The 11181-nt window shown below is 38.6% G+C and overlaps 2 protein-coding genes across 2 annotated transcripts; both read right to left on the bottom strand.

Annotated features, from left to right (window-relative positions):
• Positions 1–64: 64 nt before the first annotated feature.
• Positions 65–2544, bottom strand: LOC122973299 (immunoglobulin kappa light chain-like). The gene is made up of 5 exons (XM_044340706.1): positions 1829–2544; positions 991–1701; positions 750–872; positions 613–656; positions 65–488 (listed from the first exon to the last, which is right to left on the bottom strand). Exons 1-5 carry the CDS (start codon positions 1881–1883, stop codon positions 369–371), a joined length of 1053 nt encoding a protein of 350 aa, XP_044196641.1. The 5' UTR covers positions 1884–2544; the 3' UTR covers positions 65–368.
• A 3008-nt stretch (positions 2545–5552) lies between these two features.
• LOC122973276 (immunoglobulin kappa light chain-like) lies at positions 5553–7162 on the bottom strand. Its single transcript, XM_044340683.1, has 4 exons — positions 7105–7162; positions 6233–6943; positions 5986–6099; positions 5553–5733 (listed from the first exon to the last, which is right to left on the bottom strand). The coding sequence occupies exons 1-4, from the start codon at positions 7160–7162 to the stop codon at positions 5618–5620; spliced, it is 999 nt and encodes a 332-aa protein (XP_044196618.1). The 3' UTR covers positions 5553–5617.
• Between the last annotated feature and the right edge of the window lie 4019 nt (positions 7163–11181).

Raw genomic sequence — 11181 nt, 5'->3', positions numbered from 1 at the left:
CATGTTCCTCATAACCAAACAGTAGCTTGTTGTACAGCATAAATGAATCTGGCCCTCTAAATGTACTTGTATAATCACAGAAAGAATATGATTTTTTACAATATATATAACATATGATATATGATTTAAGATACATGTTTTTTAAGGAAACAGCAGAGACATCCTGTAGATAAACTTTAAAGCACACGGACAAGCAACAAAGAGACTAGAGAGTCATGAATGTGCCAATTACTAAACCCTACCAAAACACAGAGAATCTCATCTTTTGACTGCAGATCACAAGGCACATATTTATCACAAGACCTTTATCTAAGACAACAATACATGATAAACAAGATTCTAAGAAACTTTATCATTTTTCATAAGTTCTACATCTTTACACTGGAGTACACACATTCATTCTTGGTGTTGTTCCTCGCTTTTCTTGATCTGTTTGCCACGTTAGCATTTAAAGCAGCATAATGGAGGTTGTCTGCATCTGGGTAACCCTGTTACCAAAATATATAAAAGTAAATCATACTGTGATTAAAACAATGTAACAATACAATTCATTGTTGTGCTAATAAAAGGTGTTTAAATGGCAATTCAACAGTTAATTGAAACTGCATTCACCTCTGCATCTGCTGTGGACGGAGCTGCAAATCCATGTTGAGGCTCTGATCATGAAACAGAAAACACTGTTTGCCTTTTATTCAAAAGCCAAATTCAGTGAATACAAGCTGTTAACAAGCAGAATCATTTGCTTGTACCTGACTGGCAGCTGTTTCTCTTCTTCATCTTGTACACTGAGAAAGCCAATAAAACACTGAGGATGGTGGTGAATGCCAAAGCTCCACTCAAGAAATACACCAAGACAAGAGAATCCACCTCATCTACAGAGAGTCAGACACCAGAAACAGAGCTTAGAGCATGTTTTCAGTTTTTATCCTAAGCTTGATGAGGGAGTAAGACTGTATCAAATGGGACAACGTCTTCTAAAAAGTTACTTACGCTCAAAGTCCAGCTTGGTCCTGTCTCCAAACAGTATCTGTCCACATGAGGCGACAGCACAGTAGTAGGTCCCAGCATGAGAAAGATTCAGACCCTTCATTGGCAAGTTGTAGACACAGGTGTGTGTTTGTGTGTTGCTGTTCCTCTCACACTGATCATTCCTGCCTCCATGTGTGTAAATGATTCCTGGTTGAGATTCTTGAGAGTCTCTGAACCAGTAAACACTGTGTTCTCCATCATCACAGGTCCCAGTGTGTACTGTACAGTTCAGAGTCACAGAGCCTCCTGGCTGGATGCTCTCAGATGCCGACTGAAGGACCGAAGCTTGGATGTTTAAACCTGAACCCTTTACACTGAGAGTAGTGCCCTCCAAAAATTCTAACGTGTTTAAATAGCTACTAACGCAGTAGTAAGTAGCTGAGTCTGAAATGTGCAAATCTGTGATCTTCAAGTGATTTTTACCCTTTTCAGTGTCCAGTGTGAAGCGAGGATTGTTGTTGAATTCATCATGAAACGTGCTGATTACCTCATATTTATAGAAGGTAGAGATGCGCCTTGGTTTCTGTCCCAGAGTTTGTTTATACCAATAAAGCCTTGCTGCAACATCACCTTCATAGAAACATTGCAAAGTCATCTCATCACCAACATTAGCTGATATAAAACCACTGTCTTGACGAACAGATGAGGAGAATTTCAGATGAGTCATCTGAGCTGAAGTGAAATAAGAGACAAAGTAAATGTATAGTTAATTGAATGTGATAGAATTCAACATAATCAGTAAATATTTGAAAACTAACAACTAACAGATAAAAGTTGGAATCACAAACACGTAACTCACCCATTTTCCCCAAGAACAGACATGTGAGATAGAAAGCAAACACTGGAGATGTCATTGTGTTCAACTTGCCGTGTGAAATGAAAAGATCATTTACTTTTCTCCACTCCTCATAGACAAGACTGCTTTTGATTGGCCAATCTGAAGTGACACTGTATAGGAAACAGGGTCACATGTTCACTGCCACCTATGATTGTGATGGTGAGAGATATATGAGGAAGATAAAGGCTCCTCATCTTTGATTTGATTTGAAATCACTGAAAAATAAATAACCAATAAATATCCAAAATAAACACAGCAGTAATAAAACACAGTGGAGTCTATTTATGCTCAATATTTTATATTAAACAGCTAACAAAAACTGATTTTGAGCAATTCATCCATACTTGATACTATTTTAAAGCTGTAAACTGGAGAATCAACACGCACTCTGTGCTGTATTTAAGAGACATTTTTCTACAATATACATACAAGATATGATGCTTTGATGATGATGATCAAAACTTCAGTTGAAAGTTCTTTTTAAGGAAGCCCTCAAAAACCCATAGCTGGAGCCTTAAAAAGACTACAGAGGCTCTGACTTATTACCTAATGTGAGCTAAAGATATGATTCTGGTCAACACTACAAAAAAAATAAAATATTTGCAAAAAAATTACTACTCAGTGCCTTTCTACTACTGTCCTTCATGCTGTGCTACCTGCTACCTTTACACTACTTGAGGAGGAAATGCGAAAACAGCAGTTTATGATCAAGCTGAACTATGGAACAAAATGTGAGACTGACAGTTTGTTTTTATTAGCAATGTCTTTACCATGAACTGTCTGAATCTACAGACTGTGGTTTCCTGGAGGATCACACAGATCTGATGCAGACCATTACCTGCTGGAGTTTGGAGGAGGAAAAATGGTTTGCATAAAAATGGACTAGGCTTCTGTGTTTTGGAGCAAAAGTTAGGCTGTGTATTACAATTTTTAACATTTTCTTTCACAGTTTTCTCTATCTGTTTCAAGACATTGTTGTATTCTATATTTCAGGTAAATATTTAAAAAAAAAAATGTTTTTATGTTCTCATATACTACTATATGTCTGCTACAGCAATTCAATCTGATGTTGCAAAATGCCTTTCAAAAAAAAAAAGGGATTCAATCACTTCTGTTGTCAATACTATTCTAAGTTATATTCCTAATAAAATGTATTCTGCAGCGGCAACCTCCAAGATTGAAAAATGAATGGCCACTTGAGGCTGGATCCAAAAGAGAGTCAATCCCCATAGACCCCCATGTTAAAATGCCCAACTTTGCAGCAAAAATAAACATGTTTACAGCCTGGTAAAAAAAAACACTGTTTTGGTCTCTGTTTCCCTGTTCATGACAACTGTGAGGGAGGTGAATTTTTTATATAATTCACCTGTTTAAATTTGATCGAGGCTTTAAATTATGCATAATTAAGGGTGTGGCCACATTGTGTGAAAGGTGGGTGCCGTCACAGGCAAGTAGCTACCATGGTGACAACGTTGTTTAGGTAACGAAACCAAAGCGTAACCCCAGATAAACAGAGTATAGCCTAGGCTTAGCTATAGCCATCGCTACTTCAGTGTGTTGTCTGTTCATCAAAGATAACTAACATTTTGGTTGCCAAAAAAAAACAACTGTTGTTCAGCGTTCGGTTGTACTAAAAGACCCCCTAAGGAGTCGGATGTTTAGTATTGCATTAGCATTATAACAGTTAACCATAGACTGTAAATACATTGTGCTAACCAAGCTAGCAGCTAGCACCTAACACCTAGCGTTAGGGTCAGCTCCACCCTTCATCCAAATATGGTCACTTCTGACTCCAAAGGTCAAAGATGGTGATCGTCAAAATGCAAACTTGAGGCTTCAAAATGGGAGTCCACAAACCAATGGGTGATGTCACGGTGGCTATATCCATTATTTTTTACAGTCTATGGTATTCTGACTAGTACTCTTAAAGAGGTCCTGCACACTAAAACGTGTTTTTTGAGCTGTGAACTAAATTATATAAGTGAACTGTAATGAAACACATAAATGCTGGTGTTCATATTGACATTGACACCAAATTTATAAAATTTGGCATTTCATGAGTTGAAAATGGCTCAACCTGTCATCTGCTGTTTAAAATCAGCCCTGAAAAGGCATGGCCAATGCTGACATGCTTGACCATTTTGGAGTTCTTTACGTCATGGAATTTATATAAATGGTAGAATGATAACACCCACCTCCCCCAGCCCCCGGCTTATTTTCAAACATATGCTAATTGAGAGAAACAGTTTTAGCTTCAGAAGCTAAAAACAGCTACAGTAGTGCTGTCCGGCTGGAGGGGGTCACTCCATTTGCGACTGTCTGCAGGAGGAAGAGCTGCTGGCAGCCACAAAAACAACAGAAATCCTCTTTGTATCTTGTCCTGCAGCTCTTCAGCTTTCCTGCTGTCTGTTCCTGCAGTTATCAACTGGTAAAATCTTGCTTTAAAATGTTAAATCGAGGTGTAAACAAAGCTCCGACAAAACTGTCTGCCCTGTCTGTCAGCTGAACCTTTTCCACAGAGCAGCTCTGCCGAAACTGAACCTGTCCACTGTACAGCAGAGCTGCGGTCACACAGGTTCAGTAATGACTCCGGTTACACTGTGGTTTAATGTTTTAAAACAAGATTTTACCAGCTGATATCTGCAGGAACAGACAGCTGGATAGTTAAAGAGCTGCAGGGTTAGATGTGAGAAAGATTTCTTTTGCTTTTGTGGCTGCCAGCTCTGACTTCTAACTCATTTAAATGCCGTTACATTCTTTGTCTTCTTTATTAATATGTCACTGAGAAACCAAGCCCCCAGGAACAGCGCCGGGCTGTGAGGCCAATTTGACATAGCGGCCAAACCATGTAATTACAACGTCGAGCACGATTGAATTGTTTTATCCCCATTCAAGTTAGCCAGAGGGCTAAACTGTAAGTAGCCGGCTCAGCCAGCAAAAGCCACTAGTGCACTTGCTCTATGGGCCCAATGATCCCGGAAGATTCAGGTCATTTTATATGCGGAAGTCAAACTATTTTGGCTTCATGCGCCACTGAGCAACTTTCATAGGAATGAACGGGGCCCCGCCTCCGATGCTGTATCCAGTTCTCTTTATACATCCATGTGAGAAACTTCTGCCCTCCTGCCTCACACAGCCATGCCCCTCCACGCCCCCCAACCCTCCTCCCCTTACACTCTTGCCAGCAATAATTTTCCCCAAACAGTAACACTGTGTATTAACAGAGCTTCAGATCATTAGAAGAAACCTTCCTGTGCCACTTTATTTTGTAGTCTGGGAACAAGTGACTTGTCTCATGGTCAATGTCCTCCAAATTTTTATTATGTTTATTTGATTATTAATATAAAATGTACAAAAACACATACATGCTAAACCAATACAAACAAACCAATGCGGATAAAACACAAAAGTCCAACACAATCTTGATCCTAAAAGCCCACAAGTATCTTCAACAGTATAGATCAAATGATTTACTGATTAAGACACAAAAATCATTATATTCATACAGTATGTACTAAAAATAACATGAGATACACAGTGTATTTGCAAGAAACAAAGTTGTGCAGATATTCTGCTTTAGACTACTCAGACAAAAAGTAGAGTATCCTAAAAATACTAAAGCAAAGCAAGAGAATTAAGAAACTATAAAACATCTTTCAAATTTATAACTAAATCTAAGTTACACCTTCAAAGAGATTCTACAATATAATGTCTTATGCACAAAGTACAAATGAAACATGTCCAGTTCTACTACTTTACGCTGTAGTACACACATTCACTCCAGGTTTGGTTCTGTCTTCTTCGTCTGTTGGTCAGGTTCACACTTAAAGCCGCATAATACAGGTTGTCTGCGTCTTTGTAACCCTGGTAACAAAGTATTAATTATTATGATATTATTCTAAAACAATGTCCAAAAAACAATTTGTTGTTGCACTGAATGTTAAAAAAGGATAATGGCTGCAATTCAAGAATTAATGAATACAGTTATTATTCACCTTTGCATTGACTGTAGAGGGAGCTGAAAATCTTGCTTGAGACTCTGGTTGTGAAACACAGAAAAAAAAAATTATTCAAAAGCCATGTTCAGTGAATACAAGCTGTCAGATATAAACAGTTACCTGTAGATTGGAAGCTGTTTCTCTTCATCATGTACACTGAGAAAGCCAGTAAAACACTGAGGATGGCGGTGAACGCCAAAGCTCCACTCAAGAAATACACCAAGACAGGAGAGTCTACCTCATTTGCAGAGAGACATAAAGAGATATTACACAGCTCTCAGATTTATCTCCTTTTTGATGTTAAGTTTGATTAGGGAGTAATCATGTATTGATCAGATGAAACAATGTCTGCTAGAAAGTTACTTACAGCCAATGTCCAGCTTAGTCCCGTTTCCAAACAATATCTGTCCACATGCGGCGACAGCACAGTGGTAGGTCCCAGCATAAGAAAGATCCAGACTCTTCAATGGCAAGTTGTAGACACAGGTGTGTGTTTGTGTGTTGTTGTTCCTCTCACACTGATCATTCCTGCCTCCATGTGTGTAAATGACTCCTGGTTGAGATTCTTCAGAGTTTTTGAACCAGTAAACACTGTGTTCTCCATCATCACAGGTCCCAGTGTGTACTGTACAGTTCAGAGTCACAGAGCCTCCTGGCTGGATGCTCTCAGATGCCGACGGATAGACCAAAGCTTGGATGTTCAAACCTGAACCCTTTACACTGACAATAATGTTCTCTGAAAATTCTAATGTGTATAAATAGCTACTAACACAGTAGTAAGTAGCTGAGTCTGAAATGTGCAAATCTGTGATCTTCAAGTAATTTTTACTGTTTTCAGTATCCAGTGTGAAGCGAGGATTGTTGTTGAATTCATTATAAAAAGTGCCATTTCTGTCAAACTTATAGAAAGTGGAGATGATCCTTGGTCCCTGTCCCAGAGTTTGTTTATACCAGCAAAGCCTTGTCACAACATCACCTTCGTAGGAACATTTCAAAGATATGCTGTCACCAACATTAGCTGATATAAAACTACTGTCTTGACGAACAGATGAGGAAAAATTCAGAGCAGTTGTCTGAGCTATAGTGAAATGAGAAATAAAGCAAATTTTTGTCAACTTAATGTGATAGAATTCAGCGTAATCATTACATTAAAAATATTAAAAATATTAGGATAATTTGAATGAGGAGTGAGCATACACTCCTAAAGAAACAAGTTGGAATCACAAAAACACAACTCACCTGTTTTCCCCAAAAACAGACATGTGAGATAGAGAGCAAACACTGGAGATGTCATCATGTTCAACTTGTCGTGTGAAATGAAAAGAGCATTGATCTTTTCTTCACTCTTCAGAGACAAGACTGCATTTGATTGGCCAACCAGAAGTTATACTGACTGTCCTATTAAAGAAACATGATCACATGTTCACTTCAACCTATAATGTGAAGTTTGTCTCTCCACAACATTCACATGATGACAGAAATATATAAAGAACAGCTCACATCTTGGCATTCAATTTAAAATGACTAAAAATTAAATATCTAGTATAATCATGTAGCAGGTCATAGTGGGCAGACTTGAATATTTAACTACCTGTGAAGAACATTAGAGACACAGCATGATGCAGGTCAGTTGGTAGATGTAGTTGTAACTTAATAAGGAAATAGATTTTTACAGAATATAACTGTTCTAAAACCCACATACAAATAGCTGCATGCTTTCTTTTAAATGATCTAATTGTTAATTGTCCTGAGTAAGCAGGACACTTTTGCATTTGAAATTGCAGGCTTTTCATCTTACAAAGTCAATGTAATCAGAAAAGTTTGACCTGATAAGGATGCTGCACTTTTAAGTGTTTAAAGGAAAATTACAGTTTATTTGAACCTGATGTATTTCCCATAAATGTGGCCATTCTGTCACTATGTGTCAGGTAATGTTGCTCTCTCTGGCTCTGTTATAGAGATTCTGGTGATTCACAAAAAACCCTGGCAGCTTACTGGTTTACTGAACCACCCAGCTGATTCATCCAACTTGTTTATATTTATGAGACTGTCTTTCACTGCAGTTAGAATGTAAGGAAACTAAAAAAACTAAATGCAATTATTGGATTATCTGGTGGACTATTATGCGGACAACTGTGAATCATTTCACTTTGACTGGCCAACTGTATTTATTTGAGCCAGAGTACACAGGTGGTAAATGAGTGCACTTATAAAATGCTTTTCAAGTCTACTGAACACTCAGAGTGCTCTACAATACACACCAACTTGCTCATCAGGAGTGATATAGTACTTTTATATCTAAAGCTCTCCACAATGCTTCTAATACTAACCCATTCACACACACACTCACACACTGACGGCAACCATTGGGAGTAATTTGGGGTTCAGTATCTTGCCCAAGAACACTTTGACATGCTGACTGGAGGAGCCGGGCATCGACCCACCGACCATCTAATTAGTGGATGACTCACTCTATGTCCTTCCGCCACAGAGAGGAGATAAAAGAACTGAAAGAGGAAATATAAAGAATGGAGGCAGAAAGGCAACAGGACTGTCAGGAAAGACAACGTACAGTAGCAGTTACCTCAGAGAAACTGCTGCTGTTCCTGAAGTCACTGTTCTCCTGAAGAGTGGAGAGGAAAACTTTTTCTGCAGAGTGGGACCTGTAGCTGTCAGACTCAGAAGATCTAGAAGTGTCAATGGATGAGAGTAATCCCAGCTGTGTAACTACCAAAAATGGATTTACAGCATTTATTTACATTGTCAAACAGACACTGAACTATCCACAGCCTCAGACGTAAACAAACCAACATGCAATTGGTCCCGGATGTAGTTCCCTATTAGTACTGGGAAGTTCCAGTGTTTGAGTTGTCTCAGTATCTTCGATGATGGACTTCTAAATGTATCAAGTATTCCAAGTCTTCTAGTAGTGGGTGTACTAGTGACCTATTATGCATTATAGTGACCTCTCAGGCCATTAACCAGGACACTCTAACCAGATGTGTGTGTATCAAGTGGTAGTAAATACATTTATGCTTCATTATCCTCTCAAAATATTGGGCTGTAAACTAAATACAGCTGATATTTTATTACATCAGTTTGTTTTATTTATTTATTTATTTATTTACAGTGATAATTGTGCTACATGTGTATGATGATTACAGTTAATACTGGCTTGTATGACAAAATAAGAAATGACCTGGAGAAAATGAAGACATTTCAATCAAAATGTAAAACAATTATGAACAGGCACTAAAGCAGTCAAAGTATCTTATCAACCAAACTGCAGCAGAAAGGATCTCGAAAGTATGCAAGTAGCAAAGTATCTACAGGCTAACAAGCTAACAGGCTAACAAACTGTGTCTGACTCTACATGAACAGACAGCGCATCAGCATGTACAGGATGTGTTGAAGGCAGCAAGTCTGAATGGTATCAGTTAAATCAGTATCAGCAGTTGAGTAGAGTCTAGTATACAGGTTTTTAGTACTAGTAATACAGCTACAGTAAGTAGGAGGGGAAAACCTGTCAGTCTGTCAGCAGTCACCTGCACTGCCTCACAACTAAACAGTTTCACACAGTACTCAAATGAATTTTAGCACTATTTAACATTATAATGTTTCCATTTTGATCACTGGCAGTTAGTTTGGTAACATAAGCAGAACAGGTTGGAGAAGGTGAGGGCTTTTGTTAGTGTTTACATGACTACTAGTACTTCCTGGATACAGTACGTACCAGCAGGTCCAGTACGTGTTGAACCCGGAAAAGAATCGGCACTTAGGATTCATTTGTATATTTTTGACCAGCACTGTAGAGACAGAGCCGATTAAGTCCCGCCCACTCTGGAGGGAAAAACAATTCATTGCTCTCCATTGACTTTGTGTTGTGTGGAGCTTCCTCCTTGTCACTTCTGTCTGCTAGCAAACAACAGAAAATGCCTAAAAGCTGCTGTGTGGTGGGATGCACTACCAACAGGATAAAGAACCCAGAACTAAGTTTTTATAAGTTGCTGAACCAAAAAACTGAACTTTTAAGAAGACAGAAGTGGATACAGGGTTGTAAGAGACAGACCTGACCTGAGCTGCACAGACAGCCTGCTGCTCAAAAACCTCCGTAAAAATGACACATATATCTGGACATGCTGCTAGTCACAGAGAACATATGAAAGTAAAAACAGAACAGTTGCTTAATTGAAAGGTATGTTAGTAATAGACGTTTAAATCACAGAATAGCTAACCTGCATTCAGCTGTAATATTAACTGTAAAACGTGCCTGAATTGGAAATGATTGCATGTCTGTGTGTATTGATTATGTTTATAAACTCTAGTCAACATATCAGCAGCCTGTGAAAAATGTCATACCTACCTGTTACGTAGTGGAGTTTGCTATACAGTTATATAGACATGATGTCAGCATGATGTATTGCATCGTAGCATATACAATGTAACAGGTTTCAGCATTTACTATAAACTACCTTTTACACTCTGGTAGACATAGGGCACTAAAATAATCATTTGACATGCTGAAATCTAATGTTTTTCGCTAGCTAGAGGCATTTTGTTAGCATTTCAGCCCTTGGTTGCATATTATGGCGCCGACTGTTTTCCCCTCCGGTGGGCGGGGTTTTCAGAGTATGACGAGATGCACTCTGTCTCTGTTCTCTAAGCAGTTAGCCATTATGGCTACTACAGGCAGCTAGTTTCTTTCTTTACTCTCCGTCCAGACTGAGAAACATACTTTTGAAGTGATTCATGTTTATTTGGAAAGCTGAAGGAGTCTCAGCAGTTTGTCCCAATGATAGACGTCTTTGTGAATTCCCTGAATCTCTATAACAGAGCTGGAGAGAGCAAAATTACCATGACACACAGAGCCACAGTAACCACATTTACGGGAAATACATCAGGTTGAAATGAACTGGAATTTTCCTTTAAGTGGATTTGGCTCAAGAGATATCCTTGTGAGAGTGGAAACACTCTTACATCCTGCTAAAAACCACAAATTATTTTTCTTTTCTACATATGTTCATTATTAAAAAAGTGCCAAAATGTATAACCACTGTATTTCATGAAAGCTTTTCCCCTCTTCAACCTGCTCTACATACGCTGCATAGTGAAAGTCACAGTGCTGCTGTGCACTCAGATGCAGCTCAGTATACAGTCGATGCAGAAATGTGTGGTGGGTTGGAGTCACACTCATAAAACACCAGTATATACCCCGATATATTTTGTGTTGTGTGAGTCTTCGTGTCCATGAATCTCTTTACTGACGCTGGCAAGTGCAAAGTCAGCATGACTCATTGAGTCACAATGACCACATTT

Source organism: Thunnus albacares, chromosome 22 (assembly GCF_914725855.1).
Source record: "Thunnus albacares chromosome 22, fThuAlb1.1, whole genome shotgun sequence".
Classification (NCBI taxonomy): domain Eukaryota; kingdom Metazoa; phylum Chordata; class Actinopteri; order Scombriformes; family Scombridae; genus Thunnus; species Thunnus albacares.
This window is presented reverse-complemented; position numbering and strand designations above follow the sequence as displayed.